Here is a 24,486-nt window from a genome sequence, read left to right on the forward strand (position 1 = left end):
GCAGAGTTAAGTATTTGCAACAGAGACCCTACAGCAAGTGTATTGGAACATATGTACTATTTGGTCCATTACAGAAAATGTTTGCTGACTCCTAACCCCTCAGAAACCCTGCCCAGGGCCATCCACTTAAACCGAAGACTTGCAGATCACTCCAGAGTAACTATCAGGGTCATGGGACACTAGTTGGGGGTGTCAGTGAAGCTGCTGAGGGTGACCCACTTCCGTCAAGGAGTGACAGGGTATCCCACTGCTTCTACCAAGACCACAGGATCTTACCCAGGACTTTGATGACCCAAACCAGTGTCCTCCACTTTAGCAGGAACCACTGAATGCACCAGTACCTAGGCCATGAAGACACGCAAAGATGACTCTGATGTTGAATATGGTCAAAATAACCATGCAGAACCTAAACTACTGTGTCTATTGAGAACCAAAACAAAATACCCTACCAATGGTCAATATAAAACACATCGACAGAACGGAGTCGGTTTCCTCAAAAGCCACTCCTGACTATTAGAAGCAACTGCTCAACCAGATGCCTAGACATCAATGTAGAGATATTAAAAACACATTTTTTCAAAATACAAGAAAAGATGAAAACCCCTCTTAAAAATATAACAATTCTCAAGTAACAGACCCCCCAAAATAGGAAACCTATGAAAGGACTAAAGAGGAATTTCAAGCAGCAATCTTACAGACACTCAATGAGATACAAGAAACATCAGATACATAATACAATGAAATGAAAAAAAAATCCAGGATTTGAAGGAGGAACTTTATAAAGACATAAATACCTTAAAAAGGAACATAAGAGAACTCATGGAACTGAAGAATTCATTCAGCAAAATAAAAAATACAACTGAGAGCTTAAGCAACAGGCTTGAGCAAACAGATGAAATAATTTCTGACCTTGAAGACAGGCTTTTTGAAATAACCAGGGTGGACAAAAAATTTTTTAAAAAAGAATTTTTAAAAAAGTAAAGGAAACCTACAAGAACTCTCAGACAACCCTAAGCATACAAGTGTCCAAATTATGGGTGTTGCAGAAATTGAGGGGAAAAAAAGCATTAAAACCTATTCAGCAAAATAATACTGGAAAACTTCCCAGATATTGGGAGAGATATGGACTTCCAGATCCAAGAGGTTCAAAGATTCACAACAGATTCAATCCAGAAAGGTCCTTTCTGAGACACATTGTAGTTAAACTGTCAAAAGTAAAAGACAAAGAGAGAATCTTAAAAACAGCAAGGGAAAAGTGTCAGGTCACCTATAATAGAGTCACTGTCAGACTAACAGTGGATTTTTCAGCAGAAACCTTACAGACCAGGAGAGAATGGGATGATATTTTGAAAATACTAAAAGAAAAAAATATGCCAGCTAAAAAATTCTATACCCAGCCAGGTTATCCTTCAGAAAACTGTGGAAGTTCACCACCATACAACTGGCCCTGCAAGAAATCCTCAAGGAAGTCCTGCATCTGGAATCCACAAAATGATAATCAGCATCATGAATACATGAGAAAGAACAAAACCCACTGACAAATAGTAAAAGGGAAAGAAAGGAGCATGATATTTAAAACATCCAAATGAAAATTGATAAAATGTCAAGAGTAAGACAATACCTCTCAGTAACATTCCTAAATGTAAATGGACTCAATTCCCTGATCAAAAGACATAGGCTGCACAAAATGATTAAAAAACTAGACCCAATAATATGCTGCCTATAAGAAACTCACTTCACCTGTAAAGACTCACACAGACTAATAGTAAAGGGATGGAAAAAGATATACCATGCCAATGGAAACCAGAAATGGGCAGGAGTAGCTATTGGACTTTAGACCAAAAACTATAAGAGACAAAGGAGGACATTATATAATGATAAACGGATCTACCCAGCAAGATGATATAATAATCATATATGCACACAACATTGGAGCATCCAGATATATAAAGCAAACACCATGAGACCTAAAGAGAGAGACAGACCACAATACAATAATAGTTGTGAACCTCACACCCCTCTCTCAACATTGGACAAATCATGTAGGCAACAAATGAGCAGAGAAACACAGGATTTAAACTACACATTAGGCCAGTTGGACTTGGCAGACATCTATAGAACATTTCATTGAACAGCTACAGAATATACATTATCCTCATCAGCACGTGAAACATTCTCCAGGATAGACCATGTTAGGTCACAAATTAAGTCACAACATTTAAACATTTTTTTTAAATGAATTCATTTCAAGTATCTTTTGAGATCACAACAGATTAAAACTAGAAATCAGTAATAAGTGAAACTTAAAAAACTATGCAAATACATGGAAATTAAACAAAATTTATGCTCTTCCCTGAACAACTTATGAGTCAAAGAAGAAATTAAACAGGAAATTTTTTTAAAAAATTGAAACTGATGAAAATAAAAACATCATACTCAAACTAAGAGGATACTACAAAAACAGTACTATGAGGAAAGTTTATTGCAATAAACACTTGCATCAAAAGAATAGAATTCAAATAAATAACCTAACATTATACTGCAAAGTACTAGAGAAACAAGAACAATCCAGCATCAAAATCAGTAGACAGAAATAATTAAGATCACAGCAGAACTAAATGAAACAGAGATCAAAAAAAATAATAATAATGCAAAGATTAATGAAACATAAAGTTGTTTGTTTGAGAAGATAACAAAATAGACAAACCATTAGCAAGACTAATTCAAATAAGAGGAGAGAAGACCCAAATAAAAATCAGAAATGAAGGAGACATTACAACTGACACCACAGAAATTCAAATAATCATTACAGACTACTATGAACAACTATAGGCCAAGAAATTTGAAAATGTGGTTGAAACAGATAAATTTCTAGACACACACAAACTACCACAACTGAGGCAGGAAGAAATTAGAAATCTGAACAGACCAATAACAAGCAATGAGATTGAAGTGTATTAACTAGTAGTCTCCCAATAAAGAAAAGCCAAGATTGCATGGTTTCGTTACTGAACTCTACAGAATCTTACAGAAGAATTAATACTAATCCTTTTCAGACTATCCCAAAAAACTGAAACAGAGGCCATTCTCCCAAACTCATGTATGAGGCCAGCATCACTGTGATACCAAAACCAAACAAAGATACAACAAAAAAGAAAACTGCAGGCTAATTTATTTGATGGCCATAGACACAAAAATCCTCAACAAAATATTGGCAGACAGAATACATTTGCACATTAAAATGTTTATACACCATGATCAAGTGGGATTCATCTCAGAGATGCAAGGATAGTTCAACATATGCATAGCAATAAATGTGACACACACATCAACAAAATTGAGGACAAAAACCATATGATCATCTCAGTAGTTGCAGAAAAAGCATTTGACAAAATTTAACATCACTTCATGATAAAGACTCTCAGCAAATTAGGTATAGAAAAAAAGTATGTCAACACAGTCAAAGCCAAATATGCCAATATCATCCTGAATGGGGAAAAACATAAGGTTTTCCTTTGAGAGCTGGAACAAGAGGATACCTGCTTCTCTTTAACATAGTATTGGTGCTTTTCATTGACTGAGTGAGATGGAACACTCATAAAACAAGCAGAGGAAATAAACCAAAAGAATCCTTGCAAGTCCCTTTAATTTTGTATTAATATGATTGCAGTAGGCAGGATAATGTCTTCTCAATGATGCCCGTACTAATCCCTAAACCTGTATACATGTTACCTTTACATGGCAAAAGGCACTTCACAGATATAATTACGTTAAGGACTTTGAGATAGGGAAAGTATCCTGGATTATTCAGGTTTATCTAATTAGAGATTTTTTAAAGCAGAAAAGGAAGGTGGAAAAAAATGTAATCGTGATGCAATATGAGAAGGATTTGACTTGTCTTTGGTGGCTTTAAAGCTGAATGAAAAGCTAGAAACCAAGAAATTTGAGTGGCCTGTGTGAGCTGGAAAAGGCGAGAAAATAGATTCTGCCAGAGAGCTTCCAGGAAACAAACGCAGCCCTTCCAACACTTTAATTTTACCCCATTGAGTCCCATGTTGAACTTCTGAACTACAGAATTATAAGATAATACATTTGTACTGTTTTATTTTACTTATTTTGGAGGGGCAGCTGGCCATTACAGGGATCAAACCCTGCACCTTGGTGTTGCTAGCACCGTGCTCTAACCAGCTAAGCTAACTAGCAAGCCCCTCATTTGTATTGTTTTAAATCATTGTTTGTGGTAATTTGTAACAGCAATAATAGGAAACAAATTCTATGATATTAAGTTATAAGTAGATTATTTCCTCTGTTTTTTTTGTTTTGTTTTGTTTTTAGTTTTCTGCTGTTGAGATTGTTTTCCAGAAATCCAAGTAAAAATAACAACAGCATTAGGGCATTGACCTTCTTTATTATAACCTAAACATTTGCATGCAGACGTCCAATAAAAACTTTTTTTGTTTGTTTGTTTGTTTGTTTGTTTGTCGTTTTTTCGTGACCGGCACTCAGCCAGTGAGTGCACGGGTCATTCTTATATAGGATCCGAACCCGCAGCGGGAGTGTCGCCGCGCTCCCAGCACAGCACTCTACCGAGTGCGCCACGGGCTCGGCCCCAATAAAAACTTTTTTTGTGTGTTGTGGAGGGGAGTACTTCTATATTCTGCAATGGACATTTTAAATAAGTTGATTTTTCAGAATAAAGTTTACAGAACACTTTTCATTTCAAATTTCATCTTGTTATAAAACATTAAAAAAATGCTCAACATCACTCAGCATCCGGGAAATGCAAATCAAAACCACATTGAGATACCATCTAACCCCAGTTAGGATGGCTAAAATCCAAAAGACTATGAACGATAAATGCTGGCGAGGTTGCGGAGAAAAAGGAACTCTCATACATTGTTGGTAGGACTGCAAAATGGTGCAGCCTCTATGGAAAATGGTATGGAGGTTCCTCAAACAATTGCAGATAGATCTACCATACGACCTAGCTATCCCACTGTTGGGAATATACCCAGAGGAATGGAAATCATCAAGTCGAAGGTATACCTGTTTCCCAATGTTTATCGCAGCACTCTTTACAATAGCCAAGAGTTGGAACCAGCCCAAATGCCCATCATCGGATGAGTGGATACAGAAAATGTGGTACATCTACACAATGGAAAAACGAATGAAATACTGCCATTTGCAACAACATGGATGGACCTTGAGAGAATTATATTAAGTGAAACAAGTCAGGCACAGGAAGAGAAATACCACATGTTCTCACTTATTGGTGGGAGCTAAAAATTAATATATAAATTCACACACACACACACACACACACACACACACACACACACAAACCGGGGGGGGGGGGAGAAGATATAACAACCACAATTATTTGAAGTTGATACGACAAGCAAACAGAAAGGACATTGTTGGGGGGGAGGAGGGGAGGGAGAAGGGAGGGAGGTTTTGGTGATGGGGAGCAATAATCAGCCACAATGTATATCGACAAAATAAAATTAAAAAAAAAAAAACAATAACAGAAACAACAATAAAAAAAAAAATGTGGGGAATGAAAATATGAAAGCCTTACTATAGGATGCCTTAGGGAAATTTGAGACAATTGTAATCCCATGATTCTTCAAGTTAAATAATTGGTTGGGTTCATGAAAAATGGCCTAAGAATTCTCAATCTTCAAAGTAATATTTCCTAAGGATCCTGTGACATTGAAATAAACAAGTTTTCTTAAAAAAGGAAAATATCACAAAGTAGGATGTGTGTAATATATTATTAAGAAACAAAGCCAAATTTTAAACCAATAACAGTAGACAAGAACTAAGCAGTAGCTGTTACTGAAAAAGTTAAAACTGAGTAAGAAGATATTGTACTTAATGTGGCCAATGAGATGTCTGTGAAATATGTAAAACCGAATGCATGGAATATGTACATATCCACAGTCAATATAAGCTTTAATACACCTATCTCAGGTTAACAAACAACTAATCAATTATATGATGACATATAACAGTAATCACTAACAAGCATAATCTAATATAAAGTGTATTTTGTAATAAAAAAGTACATAATTGTCTAAATACCATGGAATATTTAAAAAATCCATCATGCATTAGACCATGCAGCAAATAATTATAGATACCAAAAATCTGAAAATAAACATCCATTTCCACAACCCAAGGAAACTGAATATTAACATACACTCACTGTTTCTGAAAAATCCATTTAAAAATCAGGAGAAATGCTTTATTTTGAAGGTATTTATATTGTGATGAGGAGAGAGTAAAAGTCTCAACTTTTTTCATATGCAACTTAAGTGAAGTTGTTATCAGTGTAAAATAGTCTGTTATAACTATAAAATGTTTTATGCAATTTTCATGGTAACCATAATAGGACATTATCTTTAAATGATAAAGATAAAAGAATCAAAACTCATCACTAAAGAAAAATACCAAACCACAAAGATACATAGCAAGAGAGGAAGAAACAAAGGATAAGCAAATCAACCAGGAAATTAACAAAATGGCAGTAATAAGTCCTTACCTATCGATAATTACTTTGAATGTAAATGGATTAAATTCTTCAATTTAAAAAAATGCACAGAGTGGCTGAATGCATATAAAAACAAAATCCAATATATGCTACCTACAAGAGACCTTCTTTAGCCTTAAGGACACACATAGGCTAAAATTAAATGTATCAAATAAAATATTCCATGCAAAGGGTTACCAAAAGAGAATAGGGGTGGCTATACTTCTATCAGATAAAATAGATGTCAAGTCAACAAACAAGAGACAAAGAAGGGCATTATTTAATAATAAACAGCACAATTCATCAAGAAGACATAACAATTACAAATATATATGCACTCAACATCAGAGCTCCTAAATATATAAAGCACATATTAATGGGCATAAAGAGAGAAATAAATGGCAATACAATAATTGTAGGGGACTTCAATAGTCTACTTTCAACTATGATCAACCATACAAAAAATAATCAGGAAAAACTGCAGAATTTATTTTAAAAATATGTATATAAACATTCCAGTCCTATGATTAGGAAAAGAGACAAATAAGCATAAACACAGTAGTAATTTTTAATAACAGCAAATGCAAAAATGCATACATAATCTGTGAAAATATCAATGCAATTGTGCAGGAAGAGAGTTGACCTAGTAGGCCTGATGTTTCTGTCTTTAGAAGAATTTGCCTGCAAGGTGGCCTTAAGTTGGGGTCTGGGAACTTGATGTTTGAAATATTCCTTAGCTGATAATATTGCTTTGCTTTTCAAGACTGTTCATATAAACAATGTGATTTGTGATATACATCTCCTTTCCTTCTGGGGATGTAGAATTTAGGTTATTGTGATTGATCATGTAGGGACAGGGTGCCTGTATGACTAGACCCAAATAAAAATTCTAAGTCTCAACTGTGTTTCCCTGGGCAGAAGCCTTATGTGTAATGCTGCCTTTGTGGTGCTGGAGAAAGGAACTTGCTCATTGTGCCTTCTCTTGGGCTGGCCAGAGAAATCTGTGTAAGAAAATCTCTAGACTGTCTAATATGTACTTATCACTTACTAATCCAGCTATGTACTCTTGCTGTATTGTCACAGTGAATTTTGTCTGTGAATACAACTATGAAGGTTCTTCAGAACTTTGTGGAAAGATTTGTATTATCTTTCAATTACATTTTTCCACAAACATTTTGAAGTATATACACTAAGTCTCATAAATGTTTATAGCTAATTAACAAATGTATTTGTGGTGTTGGAGACCCTGAAAACATCAATGAACTAAACGTTGGCATACTTATTTATGCAAAGTTAAGGAAACATGTAAGGGACATTAGGAATGATAAAAAGGGCTTAACTAGAAATATGGAGAATATTCAAGATTTTCTTAATATATTTTAATGTTTTTACAATATTGGTGATTTTATAATGTAAATTTAAAGAATGAACTCATAAGAGAAGCCAGCAATACTACAATTACCATGGAAAAATTAAATAGTAATAAATTACAAAAACAGTGCAACAAATATTCAAAGCGTTTATGATACATTTCTATCCTGGACTGTATTTGAGATATTCCATCCAGTGAGGAACACACAAGTCATATTCATTTAAAGGAATGAATCTCAAGCTATATGTTCTTAGAACCTCTTTTACTTCTTAAAAACTGAGCACTCCAAAAGGATTCTAATTTTCTATTTATATTTATCCTGTTAGAAATCAAAACAGACATTTAAATATATTTGTTTAATAAATTATTTTGAAGTAACAATGAACCCATTGCATGTTAACATAACATTTAAGTAAAATGACATATTTTCTAAAACAAAATAAAATATATTGATGGTGACACTGTTTTGCCTTTTTAAAAGTCTTTTTAATGTCTGGTTTCATAGAAAATATCTAGAGTCTCATATCTGTGTCCATATTCAATCTATTGCAATGGGAAGAACGTTGCAGTATGAAGAAAACTCAGCCTCAAACAAATATGTGGTTAGAAAAGGGATGACATTTGAATAGCTTTTTCAGAAAATTGTTTATATTCTACTTTAGTACTACACCAAGCTTGACAAACAAAAATTTCGTAGAGGTTAGTTGCATTGTCAAATCTGAAATACAAATTAACGGATTTTTTAATACCCTGTTATAGTAAGATCCATTGGTCTCCATTACACTTCAAATGTACCCCTTACCCATGTATAATTTTTTAACATCATGCATTGATAATGTGGGAAAATGTTGGTTTACTGAGTTATGCAGATCTTTTAAATGTTGACGTATTTCATTATAAAATGTAAAAGCCTCATTCATTAATAATATCATCAATATTATCTGAAAATTCTTTAAGTAATAAGAAAATCAAACTCCTTTCGATAGAAATTTTCCAAAATTCTGGTTTCCACTTGAAAGATTGAATTATACCAGTGGCAGGAAATTCAGTTATTTTTCTTGAAATGACAGGCATACTTCATTTGTAATGAATGAATATGTAACATGTTTAAATGGAGAGTATGTATTGCAAGAAAAGGTCTGCCTGATACCCAAATCTAAATAACCATTCTTTTGAGGATCATTTATTGCACACAGGTATTGATATTTATTGCTGTACCCCACAGAAATGCACAATCAGTTATATTTCAATTAAAATAGATTTAAAAACCAAACAAAAATAAATAACCATTCTTTGCCTGTCAGTTTCAAGTAAAAAATTGTTTTTCATAATAAATGTGGCTAGTTCATTCTGTAATCAATCACATAAGTATTTTTGCTTGAGAATCTCTTATATTTGGTTATGCATGAAAAGTGCTTACGTATACTCCCCACTTGTCACACGGAATATTAAAAGGAGTATTTAAGGGTTAAGATTTAGAAAATTACCTTTTCGTAATGCTTCATCAAGGACAGTCTTAATTTTTTTGGAGGGCATGATGGTGAATGACACAGTGACTATCAGCCTTGATTCATACTATGGCCTTATAGCCTCAATAATTTTATCTACTGTTGCTTTTGCATGATCAGTGAAAGTGTCAGCACAATAAAAAAAGCAAATAAAGAATTATTAAGATAATTGTTTTCAATTCATGCACCCACTGAAAATACTTTAGAGACCACCTGAGGTCTCCAACCACATTTTGAGAACTTCTGATTTAAAGTAGTTGATAGACAATAAAGATATAATTTTCAACTCATTCTAATAGTAAAGAAAAATTCAATCACACACAGATACACACACACACTAGAGTCCAGTGTAACAAATGTGCAAATTTCCTATAATAAATATTAAGCAAATCTACAAGTATAATTAAAAGAAAAATATTATAACCAATTGAGGTTTATCCTCAAGAATGCAGACTAAGTAAATTTATCCATTTGATGACCATATCATACAGTTAAAGGAAAAAAAATCACAACTGAGAAACAAACTAAATACCGTTTTTTTCAAAAACATGCTTAGGAATAGAACTTAACATCCTCAGTTTGAGGAAACTACCTACCAGTAATTTACAACAAACTTTATGCACATAATAGTGAATCACCAGAAGCACATTCATCATATCTGACAATAAGGAAGAGTGCCGGTTATCACTCCTGGAATACAGCCTTGAAATTCTATAGATTCTATGCATTTCTATAAAATACAAAACAATCAACTTAAGATAATTTAAAAACCAAGAGAATTCAAAATCAGGCTGAGTATAAAAATAAGAGACAAAAAGTAGTAATTGCATTGCTCAAAAAAATCAATAAATAATTAGAGAGCGAAATTTTAAAAAGTAACTTTATTACACTTAAATTAAAACTTGAAAAATATGAATACAGTTAATAAACACCTTGCAAGATAAATACTTCAAAGATCTGAATGATAAGTACTTCAAAGATCTGAATTATATAACAAAATTGAAAGACTAAGAAATGTGAGTAAGTACATAGTTTTTTCTTGGACAAAAATATTTAAATCAAAATACATCCAATTCATTCTCTATTATATGCCCATAAATACTCCCCCTTTAACCTAAATTGAACAACTCTCTACAAAAGCAGATTCTAAATTTTATCTAGAAATAAAAACTAAGCAAGCACGTGCATCAATTTTAATAAATTGGAACAGTGGCCATCTATAGAGGAAAAAAAAATCTGTGATTAAGGTGATGTGGGATTGGCAAAAAGATTAAAAAAAAAAACAAAAAAAAAAAACCAGAAAAGTAAAGAGAATGGATAGTACATATCTTGAACGTTACTGTGTCACCAGGAAGTAGAATAGTGTTTGGTACGTATTAGGCAGTCAACAAATGCTTGTTGATTGAATGAATGTGAGGACAGTGTAATTATCTTTATAATAATATGTCAGTTTTTTATCAGGGGATAAGGATCAACTGTTTGGTATACTTAGAATACCCCATGAGGAATAGTGTTATTCAAAAGTTTTTGTCAAAACAAACTAACGAAGAATACAAAGGAAATTTTACAAAAATATTTGAGTTTGGGGAAATCTTGCCTTACAAAATATCAAAATATACCATAAGGTTGCTTAATTTCACTATTGGGTAAAGAAATAAAAGTAGACATCTATATATCTATTTTTATCTATTTATACATAAACGTTTGCATCTATCAGCTGATCTATCTAAACATGCAAAAGTTATACAGAGAAATAACATTTATTTCCAGGATGGAAACGGTTAATGTTATAACTATTTGTCTATAAATCCGATGCATTCCTATGAGAAAGGGAAAAGCACCCCTGACATCAAGGATCTGGCCTGGTAATACCAGCGAGGACTTGGTGCTGCCAAACCGTGTTTATGCACCCATTCATATACACATGTGGGTGTTTGCATTATCTATTCTTGTGTTTGCAAGTACAGTGATTAGTAATAAATATTTGATCAAATATTCCACAAAATATAGAGGGATACATTTCAGAAAAAGTAAAGATATAAGTTTTAAAATTAGCAATAAAATGGGATAAAGAACCAATAATATTTTATAGTCTTGGCATAGTGGAGGTCTTGATAATTGAGACATAAAACACAATAGCTAACAAAGGAAGAACATTACAAATTACTCAAAATGACAGGCACCATTAACACGACAAACAATAGACTGCAAAAGAAAAACAACGCTGTAAACATACAGAAGAGAAAGAGGATAACTGGATATCAAACAAAATCTCTTCCTACCATTTAATGGAGAAAGGGGAAAAAGTCCTACTATGAAAAATGGTCAAAATATACACATTTAACTAATAAATAAAATTTCAAAAGGTAATTTTAGATGTGAACAGTATTATTCAAAGAAATGAGAATGTAAACTTTGATATATCATTTTTCCCATTAGTATTGGTAAGCACGGTGGTGCGTGGAGCATTCTCATTAACTGCGAAAGAACACACACACACGCACACGCACAAACACGTGCGCACACACGCACACACGTGCGCGCACACGCACACGCGCACACGCACATGCACATGCACATGCACACGCGCACACACTTTCATACACTGATATTGAACTTGGGAATGTAAAACACTATACAAATATACAAAGTGATTAAATCTTTTTTAAGCCTGCAATTCCTTGGGGTTAATTACGTTCACAATGTTGTGTGTGACCATCACCTCTATCTATTTCAAAATTTTCTTGCCATCTTACAAATAAATCCTGCTCGTACTCATCAGTGTGCCATGATCACATTAAGGTAATTAGCTTACTCGTCCCTTCAAACGTTTGCCACGTCTCTGCATTTGGAACACTCCCCGACGAGCGCGGTAGAACACTCGGTCTTACTCCTCCCGTCTAGCTACGACTTTGTGTCCACTGACCACTCTCGCCCTGCCTTCCACACCACCATCCCCCAACCGGTCTCTACTAACCGCTGTTTTACTCTCTACTTTACGTATCAACGTTTTTAGCCTCTACATATGGGTGAGGACATGTGGTATTTCTCTTTCTGTGTCTGGCTTATTTCACTTAACGTGATTTTCTCCCAGCTCATCCATGTCGCTGCATTGGCGGAATTTCATTCTTCTGAATGTCTCGTCTATTTACACCATATTTTCTTTCCTATTTGATTGCATATTTCACCCGCACACAAACATAAAAGTGGAAGCAGATGAAAACTTTTAAATGAAGGAGAATCCTACCTTTATACTAAAGAACAAGGTCTTTGGAATTAGATCTTTGAGTAAATAAAAATATTTAATAAAAAGTTAAGAAATAAATATGGTAAAAACGCAATGTATTTATATGAAAACAATATTTGCTTTTAACATTCTTTAAATTATCACCTAATTTTAATAATTGTTGACTCCCGTTCACCTTGTAAAAATGTATGAGCATGTCCATATTTGTCTATTTCCATTATAGTAAAACATGATACGTGAATATATACTAAATGCATTTTATTATAATTATTGCTTAATTCTACTTTAACTTTATTCATAATGGAATCTTTAGGAAACAAATCAATAGTAAGACAGTAGAGATCAGTTTATGTTTCTCCTGGGAACTCATGTTTCCATGTTGGTAATTTTGTAATTATTTTATCTAGTGAATGTAACTGATCAACTACTAGTTTAGATGTTGTTTCTTTCTTCTTACGGTTATCAGTACCTTTGGATATTCTAGAAACAGTAAAAGAGTAAATCTGCATTGAATGTAATTATATTGTATTACTAAAAATTTGAGCACTGCCGAATACTAAATTAAAGCCGAGGTTAAGAAACAAGAGCTGTTAAGTGGTTAAAGTTGAATAATATTTCTTTTTATTAAATTTTAGAAATGTCAATTTAAAAAGTGCTGCGATTCTAATACATGTAAACTGAAAGGTTCCGTAAAATGTGGCTCCGGGCCGTGCTGCACATCAAAATGTGAGGTAAGTTGCCAACATTTATGAAAAAAATTTGAGCTGTTCTAATAGAAGCCTCTATTAACTGCATCCGTATGGTGTTAATAAAACGAATATAGGAATAATTCGGTGAAATAAAATACAGAAAGCAAAACAGACACAAGTCTGTAAGAAAAACTACTACAAAATAGAGAAGACATCTCACATTGGCACTGATTATTCTATAGTGTTCAAAGCACAAAATTTTCAAAAAGAAGAAAAAGAATATATTATATTAAAAATTATTATCTTTCAAAAAATTATAAAATGAAATAAATGATAACTAATTATGAAAAAACATGAATTAGTAAACAAAATGTGTAACATGCAGAATATGCAAAGAACTCTCACACATTGATAAGTGAAAGGCAAATCACACATATACACACAATAGAAGCAATGTTACTGGTATTGGTCACATAAATTATTGTATGTTGTACAAGCTTTAGTAAACGTGGGCTAAATATACATGTACTAATATTAATATAATATTATCTCCAAGATGTGTTTGGATAAAAATGAAATTTCTGCAATGCAAAATATTTTATGATTCCAGTTCTGGTAAATCACCTATATAGAAATATTCCTTATTTTTTTCCTAGATTATGCTATTAAGGTATAATTTAATACAATAAAATTCTGTTAGTGAAGAGTTCTGAGTGTTATGACAAACACATTCGAGCTTCTAACTAGCATCATAGTCAAGAGTAAGCAATTCTATCACTGCCCCCCACTGGAAAATCCCTCTGTGCCCCTGTGTGGTCACTCTAAACCTCCACCTACAGCCCCTGGTAACCACTGATCTGTTTTCTGCATCTATAATTTTGCTTTTGTCAAAATAACACATAAATTGAATCACACAACATGTGTAAACATATGAATTAGGCATTTCGGCATAATGCATTTGAGATTCATGCATGTTGTGGTGTTCATCAGCAGCTCATTGCTTTTTTCTTGCTGAACAGCATCGCAAGTGTTGTAGGGATAGACCAGGGATTGTTTACCTATTCCCTAGTCAGTGACATTTGGGTTGTTTTCAGATTTGGTGATGAAAATGCAGCTATCATAAATAATACTTTTAAGCACATCATGTATGAACGTCGTGTTTCATTTCACTTACCTGGATATCAAGGAGTGGGATTGCTGGATCACAGAGTAAATGGATATGGAACTTTATAGGATATTGAATTGGGGCAAGTTCTGGAATTAATTTTCTTCTCCATACTTTTCTTCATTTCACTTTTTAAAAAGAATGGTTATATACCACAGTTATAATTGAGTTTTTTTGGAAGTTTTTGTCATTCTCAAACATTTTACAGAGCTGTGAGAGATGGGGATTTATCTGTCTTGAGTATTTAAGGACAGTCATGGTGGCAAGAGTGAGTGAGTGTGTGTGTGTGTGTGTGTGTGTGTGAGAGAGAGAGAGAGAGAGAGAGTTGTGTGCAAACTTGAGCATGAATGAGTCTCCCTCAGGGAAAAGGTAACCTGGGTGGCAGGGGTGTACACAGTGGGACAGCTGGATTCACCACCTGCAGGTCCTTTTCCAGTGCCTAGATTTACTAAGGGAGGCTGTGTGTTCCCTCTCCCTAAGCCAAGGTCTTACTGCCACTAAGGAGTCTTCTCTCTAAAGAATACTTACTAAGATTACAAAGCTCTCATCTGTGAACCACAGTGTGGAAGACTCCCTTACGCTGGTGGTTCTGTGGTTTCCTCTTCTAAAACACTGCTTCATTCTCTCTTATTTGGAGAAAGCTAAAATAGAGAAAGCAGAAGGGAATGACCTTCTCTGCTCCTTTATGGCCTGCTCTGCTCCTTTCTATATCCCAAAGCTAATAACTAGTTGGTTTGCTACTTAGTTAAAAGCATTACACAGCTTAGGAAGTGTATATAAAACAATCTAGTTGCCAACTGTGTCAAAAAACACACAAGACAATTGTTATCTAAATATAGAAAGAAAAAGGACCTAAAAAAAAAAAAACAGCTGTTTTTCAAAGTGACTATGCTATTTTGAATTTTCACTAGCCACGTACGAGACTTTGCAAACTAAATGTAAACACTAAAACTATGCAACACGTAGTTTTATTTTATTTTTACTATTCGCTTGTTGTGTATAGCTTTTAAAAACCATTTTACTGGTTGCCCCAGAGTTCACAAATCTTTTATTAATGACACTAATTTCATATGATATACCACTTCTGGTGTAGTGAGTGGATCTGATAATAAGACATTCCCATATACTATGGACACTAAATATATTTACTATTTTTGCTTTATATAGTCTTTTATCTTTTAGAGCAAGTAAAATTTCTTTTTATTCCATTTCCAGCTCTCTTTATTTCCTTTTACACATTTCTGTACAGCATCATATTCCTTGTGCCTGAAGACCTTCCTTTACTATTTCTTGCAATTTAGATGTGCTGAACATGAATTCTCTTAGTTATTGTTTGTCTGGGACAGTCTATTTCTCATTCATTTTTGAATATATTTCTAGGGAATGGAATTCTAAGTTTAAATTTTGTTTTCTTTCATCACTTTTGAGATACTACTTCATTCATTTATTACTCATTTTTGTTGTATTATTAAGTATTAATTCAATCAACCTAGACTGTAATATATGTGTGTGCATGCGTGCGACTTCAACATGTACAGCAAGTCATCACTTGGGTGTGGTAAGCTTCATGATGGAAGGTAGCGAGTAACGGATATAGTCTGTAGACTATAAAAATTTCACAGAAACTTCTCTATTCATCTGAGCTAAGCAAGGAGGCCTTTATGCTTTCAGATAATAGCAATAAATGTGATGATGGCAGTGGTGGTAGCTACTACATACATTGTTTACCACATATTGTTCTAAGTGCTTTTTTATTAAATCGATTTAATATTAATTAGAACTATGGGAATATGATTATTATCCCAAGTTTACAAATGTAAAACAGAGATATTCCATGTCTCACCCACACAAATAAGCTAATTAGAGTCAGAGTCAGGGACTGAAACTGGGAAGTCTGGCTCTTGGGTCTCTCCAGGAGCAAAAAGGTGGAGGCAGTGCTCGCCTGATCTGAAGGAGCAGGTGCGTTTAAACCAATGCGTTTAGTCTCCCTCCAAACCCTGGTTGAGTGAGAGGCCTCTCAACAGAACCCACAGCAGGTGGGCAGTCGCAAGTCCTCTGCCAGAGGGATTCTTCTGTATCTTCAGAACAGTTACTTTTCTCTGAATGCTCTGCCTGGTTTTTCTTTTGAAGAATTCACAGCCTTGGGAACTCTTGTTACTCTCTCAATTATCAATCATCAGACACATTTTATTTGATATTCTCTTCCCTAAGTGATTGAGAACAGTAATTCACAGAGCATGACTCTCTCTCTCTCTCTCTCTCTCTCTCTCTCTCTCTCTCTCTCTCTCCCCACCCTCTTAGTTATCAGTAGCAGGCACTCCATGTAGAAAGAGTATGGATCCAGAGTGTGATTTTATAGAGTATTGCAATGGAACTTCTGCTAATTGCGTTCCTGACACTTACGCATTTGATGGCCACGTGTGCAGGTTGGGAACTGCATATTGTTATAATGGACGATGCCAAACTACTGATAACCAGTGTGCCAAGACATTTGGAAAAGGTATGGCTCTTTCTTTTATATTTATTTTACCTTAAATTTGGATTCTTATGTAGATTATATTACAAACCATGCAACTCTGGAAAAACCTAGATCACAAGCTCAATGGAGATTAAATTTGAATTAAAGAAGGTTATATTTTGTAGGAGTGTTAGATATTTTCCAAGAATAGGACTGTCTATTCCTTTTTTTATGATTCGGTTTTTAATAATTTATTCTTTTTCAATTGATTAATGATAATTGTATATATTTATGGAGTGCAGTGTGATATCTGGGTACATTTATATGGTGTGCAATAATCATATCAAGACATTTAGTGTATCCGTCACCTCAAACATTTGTCTCCTCTTTGTGTTGAGAACATTCAACATGCTCTAGTTACTTGAAGTTCTGCAGTAATTCGTTGTTGACTGTAGATTCCCTGTATTGCACACTATATCTTATTCTTCCTCTCTCTACAATTTTGCGTTCCTTGACCACCCTCTCCTCATCCCCTCTAGCCCTCTCCTTACTAATCTCTGCTAACCACGGTTCTACTCTCTACTTTTAACGCATGATTTGATTCTTGTTTTCGGTAGTGAGCTACCCAGGCAAAAATCTTTGTTTATAGCTTGTGATTCATATGAAGATTGGAATTGCAAGTCAGTAGATTCCAAAACTTTACTCAATTTATTTGTACTTCCTGAGTTAATTATCCAATTTTAATGGCATAATACTTACAAAGTTCATAGTAAATTTTACTCAAATATAACCATATTTTCACACTGAAGGACAATTGCTAGGATGCCAATAGTCATAGGCCACCTGATCAAATTTATTTTTATGTTTTGCTTTTCTAACAGCTTTTGAGAGTAATTCAAGTAAGGCCTCATGCATACGTGCTTGCTTTTTCTGGCAAATGATTACTCATAATATCCCAGTATTATTTTATACTTTTAGAGTAATTAAAATAAATTGAACACATAAAAATTGCCCAGTGAGACACATTCAAATATAATCATCTGCTAATTGAATAACAGTAGTCTAATACCAAATTTCAATTATTTGCCCAGTGATAAGTTAAGGTGTACAGTTGGATATAGTCTGTAGACTACAAAAATTTCACAGAAACTTCTCTATTCATCTGAGCTAAGCAAGGAGGCCTTTATGCTTTCAGATAATAGCAATAAATGTGATGATGGCAGTGGTGGTAGCTACTACATACATTGTTTACCACATATTGTTCTAAGTGCTTTTTTATTAAATCGATTTAATATTAATTAGAACTATGGGAATGTACTATATACATGGTATATAGTACATGCTGTCTTCCTAATTTGGTGACTCAACCAAAATTCAACCAGATCTGTAGAGTTATGATTTCTTAAATCACAGGTCAGTGCTATTTTCTGTTTGCTATGTTTTCAGGATGCTACGTTTCTGCATTTCTTTCTGTGGTTTTAAAAAAATGCTTATTTGTAGTTGAATATTATTATTTGTTCTTGTCACAAGAACTTTTTATCAGAACTTAAATCATTTCTTAAAAATGGAATTAAATAAATACTTCATGTAAGGTCAGGTAAGGAGGTCTCAAACATAGTCTTTACTTTTTAAATTAAAAGAACACTTTGATACAGAATTGAGTTACCTGATGTTTGGTAACTTTTTGAGTTCTGATTGAAAAAGAATGTTTAGGAAAGAGTTAACAACTCGTGTATTTTTTTATTTTAACATATACTCTAGTATCATCACAAAACTGACATAAATGGGTCTAAAAATTTCATCTTCTGATGCAGTTTGTTCATTTATTCATTCATTCTTTTACTCCCCTTTGATTAAATTACTTGGCTTCTTATCTGCAGGCATTTTTTTCTTATGTTACCAAAATCCACGCAGCAAAACGCTGTTCTTAAGGTAGCCTACTATGTAAGACATGTGAATTAACGAGTAGCTGCATGAATTTTGCATCCTTTCTTTGAGTGAATTTAATCTTTTAAAGCAGCTGTGAAAGTACAACCACATTTGACCATCAAAAAAATGTATACTGAATGTGTATGTGCAGAGAGCTGATAGTATTCAACAAGAAAGACATAGTCACACAGTTATATTGTGATCAAGAGACAAAAACAGCAAAAACACAAAAGAAATAAAAAATTTCTACTTGTGCTAAGTGCATTTAAAGGAATGAAAATAGCATGCTAAAAAAAAAAAAGAAAAACATCAGGTATAGTGAACAAGTAAAATATTGCTAGCTCTTATCAGCTATCAGCTCCTTCCGAATTTGTCTCAACTGCACATAGACACCATGCCCAAGAGAACACCCTTCCCAGGGAAGCTCAAATTCAACAATTAATTGAGGTAGGGGTTTTATACAAAGGCCCAATTAGACACACTGCAGCAGGCTATTTATACTGCGCAGCTACCTGAAGCCTTGTCTCAGTCTTTGTTGGGCTTGCTCCTCAGTTGGGCAACTGCTCCACCCCATTCTGCTTTCTCCCTCTCACTACCTGACGTTCTGTTCACTAATAAATAGCCTTCACATTACACCTCATCCAGCTGCCAGCTTCTGGAGGCCCTACCACTAACAGTTGGTACTTAGAGTGGTGTGAGTAAATAGCCTATAAGATGAGCTTTCAAACCAGATCCGTCTTTGCCAGGCTGTCACTGAGCACCCTGTCGTGGGTGGAAGTTGATTATACACTCTCTGGATGGACGGGGGTAGAGTCCTAGTGAAAGAGAATGCGCCATGCAGTACAATTAGAATACATCAAGGAAATAACGACTATAAGGACAGTAGCACTCGATGGCTATTACCAACACCAATGAAACCTGGGAAAAGATAACAAAAACGTGTGCGTCTGAAAGCAAGGTGCGAGCTCAAAGGGCTCCCCTGCTAACTAAGGAAGAGGCTCTCATCTCTTAACAAAGGAAGTTAGAGAGAGGTGAGGACTTAATTGTCAAGTTGAAGGAACTCCTGAGAAGGCTAAATTCTCAATCAGGTCTATTTTTCCAGAGTTAAGGTTCTAGTTGGGAAAAGAATAGTATCTGCACTTGGGGTAGGAACAGTTAAAAATATGATCCCCTAAATTTTGAGCCTTCAGACTTCTCTGACACTTCTGAACGTACAGAATGTTCCATCCTATCCCTTCACCCTTGCCAGTTAAGAATGTCCCTCTTGCCTGAAGATAATGCAAAAGCTTCTTGCTCATAACACAAATTGTATTCTAATTGGGATATTCCCCTGTCCCTCCTGAACACTGACTTAAAATAATGGTAAGGCACAGCGTAAGAGAGCCAGAGATGTGCTGGACCTTTAAGGAAGTAAATAAACTATACCCCAAGAGAGCTGTATTCTTTGCCAGCAGTTGCTGCCAGAATCAGGGGAGTAGCCATGAGACTGGATTCAAAGAGTGCTTGCTCATAAGATTAAAGAAGGGGGCATAGTATTGGATAGGGGAGCATGCATTGCTTTGGGAGACTGCTAAGGTACAACATTTAATGTCCTGTCAAGGACGATAGAAGATGGTAAAAACTTCCTACAGGATGACTTCCAGAACTTTAAATGACCTAAATGCCATTGCAGATAGTGGAGGAAAGAAAGAGAAGGCCCAGGGAAGTGAAAACACTGTACTGTATAGCACGTGTCTAAGGCCAGATGATTAGGCCCAGGAGGAAGGCCCAAGTCTGTAGGGAATGTGCTGCTGAGAGGGGTACCAGGGTCACCATAAGTCTCAATGACGGCCTCCTCTCTAAGCCAAGGCTGATGGTAGGAGTTGCCTTTATAGAAGTAGGCTCAGTGACAACAACGGTGTTGAAAGATCTGGGAAGAATCAAAGCCAAATAGCAGCACTGAACTGCTAGAAATGAGATGGATGAAATTATTGTAATAAAAAGTAGGAACAGAGTAGCAGACATGGGTAACTTACCTAAAGAAAGTCAGGGAGATAGTTAATAGAATACAGTTTTCTTGTGTTCTATATGCAGCCAACAAGGATGTTACTCAATTTGCACCATCTATACAAGTAAAACAGGGATGACCAGTCAACTGAAGAGAGTTACCTTAATAGACGTCATAATCTCATGTTCAAATTCTGAATCTAAACCAGTTTCCAGAACCAGCACTCATGGACTTAGAGACAGTCTAAGGCCCTAGAGGGAAAGCTCTTCAAACAACTTGACAAATACAAAGTACTTCAAAAGGCTCATGGAAAGATTTGTGTTCTCTCTTAATTCTATTTTTCCAAGAAGTTTTTGAAGTACCCTCATTTATGTGTTAACAATTTCCCTAGAATGTCCTCAAATGGGCCTATGACCATTTAGTCAGGTATTTGTTCACTGGGGAAAGGAAAATACCCAAGCATTTTGAAAACTGCCTGGATACCCAGAAACCCAGTGTTTTAGTCCATTTTGTGTTGCTATAACAGAAATACCTGAAACTGGGTAATTTATAAAGAAGAGAGGTTTATTTGGCTTTCAATTCTGGGACAGTTGCATCTGGTTCAGGCTTCAGGCTGCTTCTACTCATGGTGGAAAGTGGCAGCAGTGGGTACAAGCAGATCACATGGCGAGAGGAAGCAAGAGAGAGAGAGGGGAGGTGCCAGGGTCCTTTAAACAATCAGGTCTCACGGGCACTAATTGAGTGAGAACTTACTCATTAATCCCCCTACCCGGGGAGAGCATTAATCTATTCCTAAGGGATCCGACCCAATGACTCAATCAGTTTCCAACACTGCCACGTTGGAGATCAAATTTCCACATGAGTTTTGGAGGGGACAACACATGCAAACTCCATCCTTCTGCCCCTGGTCCCCCCAAAACTCATGTCACTCTCACATACAAAATGCACTCATTCTTGCTCCAGCACCAACTTAAAAGTGCAAAGTGCAAAGTCTCATCTGAGACAAAAAGCAAAAGTCCTTCCAGCTTTGAACCTGTAAAAGTCAAAACCAAATTTATCTACTGCCAAGATACGATGGTGGAACAGACACTGGGTACACGTTACCACTCCAAAAGGGAGGAATGGGCCAAAAGAAAAGAAAAACAGGTTCCAAACAAGTCCAAAACCCAGCAGGGCAGGCATTAAATCTCAAGGCTGGTGAATCAGTACCTTGATTCCATGTTCAACTGCCTCTGCACACTGGTGTTGGGGGATGGGTCCCCAAGTCCTTGGGCAGTTACACTCCTATGGCTTTCCTGGTCTCAGGCCACACTTCAGCTCTCCCAGGCTGGGGTTACACTCTATAGCTCCACAGGCCCGGGGTCTCCATGGTGACCCTGCTCTCACAGCTCCACTAGGCATGGCACTGTTGGGGTTTCTCTGCTGCAAATCTGGCCCCACATTTCTGCTCAGCATTGCTCTAGCAAAGGCTGTCTGCAGTGACTCCACCCCTGTGATAGATCTCTTCCTGGGTCCCCAGACTTTTCCATACATACTTTGAAATCTGGGTGGAGGCTCCCAAGCCTTCCCAGCTCTGGCATTCTGTGAGCCTGCAAACCGAACACCACATGGATGCCACCAAGACTTCTGGCTTGTATTTTCCAAAGTGTATGTCCAGCCACACCTGGGGCCAATTTAGCCACAGCTGCAGCAGCCAAAGCAGCTGGGGTACTGGTGCTGGAAGCAGCTTCTCAAGGTGGCCCTGGGCAGCAAGCCCATGGAGGGCACCTCAGGCCTGTTCCCCAAGACCACTTTGTCTCCCTAAGCCTTTGGGCCTGAAATGGAAGAGTTGGCCCCAGAGGCTTCTGCAATGCCTTCAGGGCATTTTCCTCCTTCTCTTGATAATCCCTTTCCTTTGTATTAACCACCATTGCATGTTCACTGGGCTGCACCATTGCATGCTCACCATTGCAGGCTGCAAATTTTCCAAATCTTTAAGCTCTGCTTCCCTTTTAAATTCTGGCTTTACATCGTGCCTTTTCCACCATAACTGAGTAGGCTGTTAGAAGTAGCCATGCAGTGTCCTTAATGCTTTGCTGCTTAGAAATTTCTTCCACCAGATACTCTGGTTCACAGCTCCTAAGTTCCAACTTCCACAAAGTCCAAGGGCATCGACACAATGCAGCCAGATTCCTTGCTATGGTGTAGCAAGGGTTATCTTTTGTCCAATTCCCAATAAGTTCCTCATTTCTATCTGAGACCTCATTATTTGCATGGCCTTTACTGTCCACATTTCTATCAGCATTCTGCTCACCACCACATAAATCTCTAAGACATTCCAAACTTTCTCTCATCTTTTTCTCTTCTTCTAAGTCCTCCAAACTCCTCCAACCTTTGCCTGTTACCCAGTTCCAAAGCTGCTTCCACATTTTCAGGTACCTGTTTAGCAACACCCCACTCCTGGTACCAATTTTCTGTATTAGTCTGTTTTGTGTTGCTATAACAGAACTACCTGAGACTGGGTAATTTATAAGGAAAAGATGTTTATTTGGCTTATGATTCTGGGACAGTTGCATCTGGCACGGGCCTCAGGCTGCTTCTACTCATGGAGGAAAAGTGGCAGGTAGCCGGCAGGTACAAGCAGATCACATGGCAAGAGGAAGCAGAGAGAGAGAGAGAGAGAGAGAGAGGAGGTGCCAGGGCCCTATAAACAACAAGCTCTAGCAGGAACTAATAGAGCGAGAACTCACTCATTAATCCCCCCTCCCCCAGGGAGAGCATTAATCCATTCATGAGGGATCCACCCCCATGACTCAATCAGTTTCCAACACTGCCACATTGGAGATTAAATTTCCACATGATTTTTGGAGGGGACAACACATCCAAACTTCATTACCCAGTGCCATCGTGGTCTCCCTGTGAGACTGAGGACTTATGGGGTCCATGAATTAAATAGAGTCCTGGCCATGTTCCAGTCTACAGTGGGTCTGCTAGGTCCATGAATCCATTTGGTGGTTATTTCTCAGTTCTAGTGTGTATAACTGAGGTTGGCATATTTAGTAGTGTGTATAATCCCCTCACTGGGTCCTTGGCCTTTTGGTAAGATAATGGAGAAAGCCTCTGTAAATATCACTTCCCAGAAATTAGTGCTACCATTAAAGAACTAAAACATTCAGAGGTGGTTGGCTATATTATTACTACATTTAATTATTCAATATGATCCCTGCAGAAAGCAGATGGTCCTGGAATATTACAGCAAACTATTGCAAATACAAACCAGTAGCAGACATAATTGCATTTACTGTGCCAGATATGTGTCTATGCTAGAGCAGATTAACATGGCCCCAGATGTGCAGTAGGGGTGCAGCCATCGAATTGGCAAATGTATTCTTTTCTATTCCTATTTGAAAAGTAGATTAAAACCAATTTGCATTCACATGGAATGCATAATATGATTTAGGCCTTTGTGTCAGGGTTATATTTACTCTCCTGCCCTCAGTCATGACATAGTTGAAGAGATTTGGACATCCCAGAAAATATCACACTGATCCACTCAACCAACAATCTTATACTAATCAGGCTAAATAAGCAAAATATAGCTAGCATGCCGAAAGGACTAG

At 36.1% G+C, this 24,486-nt stretch overlaps 1 protein-coding gene across 1 annotated transcript in view; it reads left to right on the forward strand.

The window, feature by feature from the left end:
• The window catches only part of LOC134361754 (disintegrin and metalloproteinase domain-containing protein 18-like), a 129,695-nt gene that overhangs the window by 73,631 nt on the left and 31,578 nt on the right, over positions 1 to 24,486 (forward strand). The window contains 2 exon segments of the mRNA XM_063076732.1: positions 13,295 to 13,390; positions 16,815 to 17,013. Coding sequence (XP_062932802.1) covers positions 13,295 to 13,390; positions 16,815 to 17,013 — 295 coding nt within the window.

The sequence above is a fragment of the Cynocephalus volans genome, chromosome 13 (assembly GCF_027409185.1).
Source record: "Cynocephalus volans isolate mCynVol1 chromosome 13, mCynVol1.pri, whole genome shotgun sequence".
Lineage (NCBI taxonomy): Eukaryota > Metazoa > Chordata > Mammalia > Dermoptera > Cynocephalidae > Cynocephalus > Cynocephalus volans.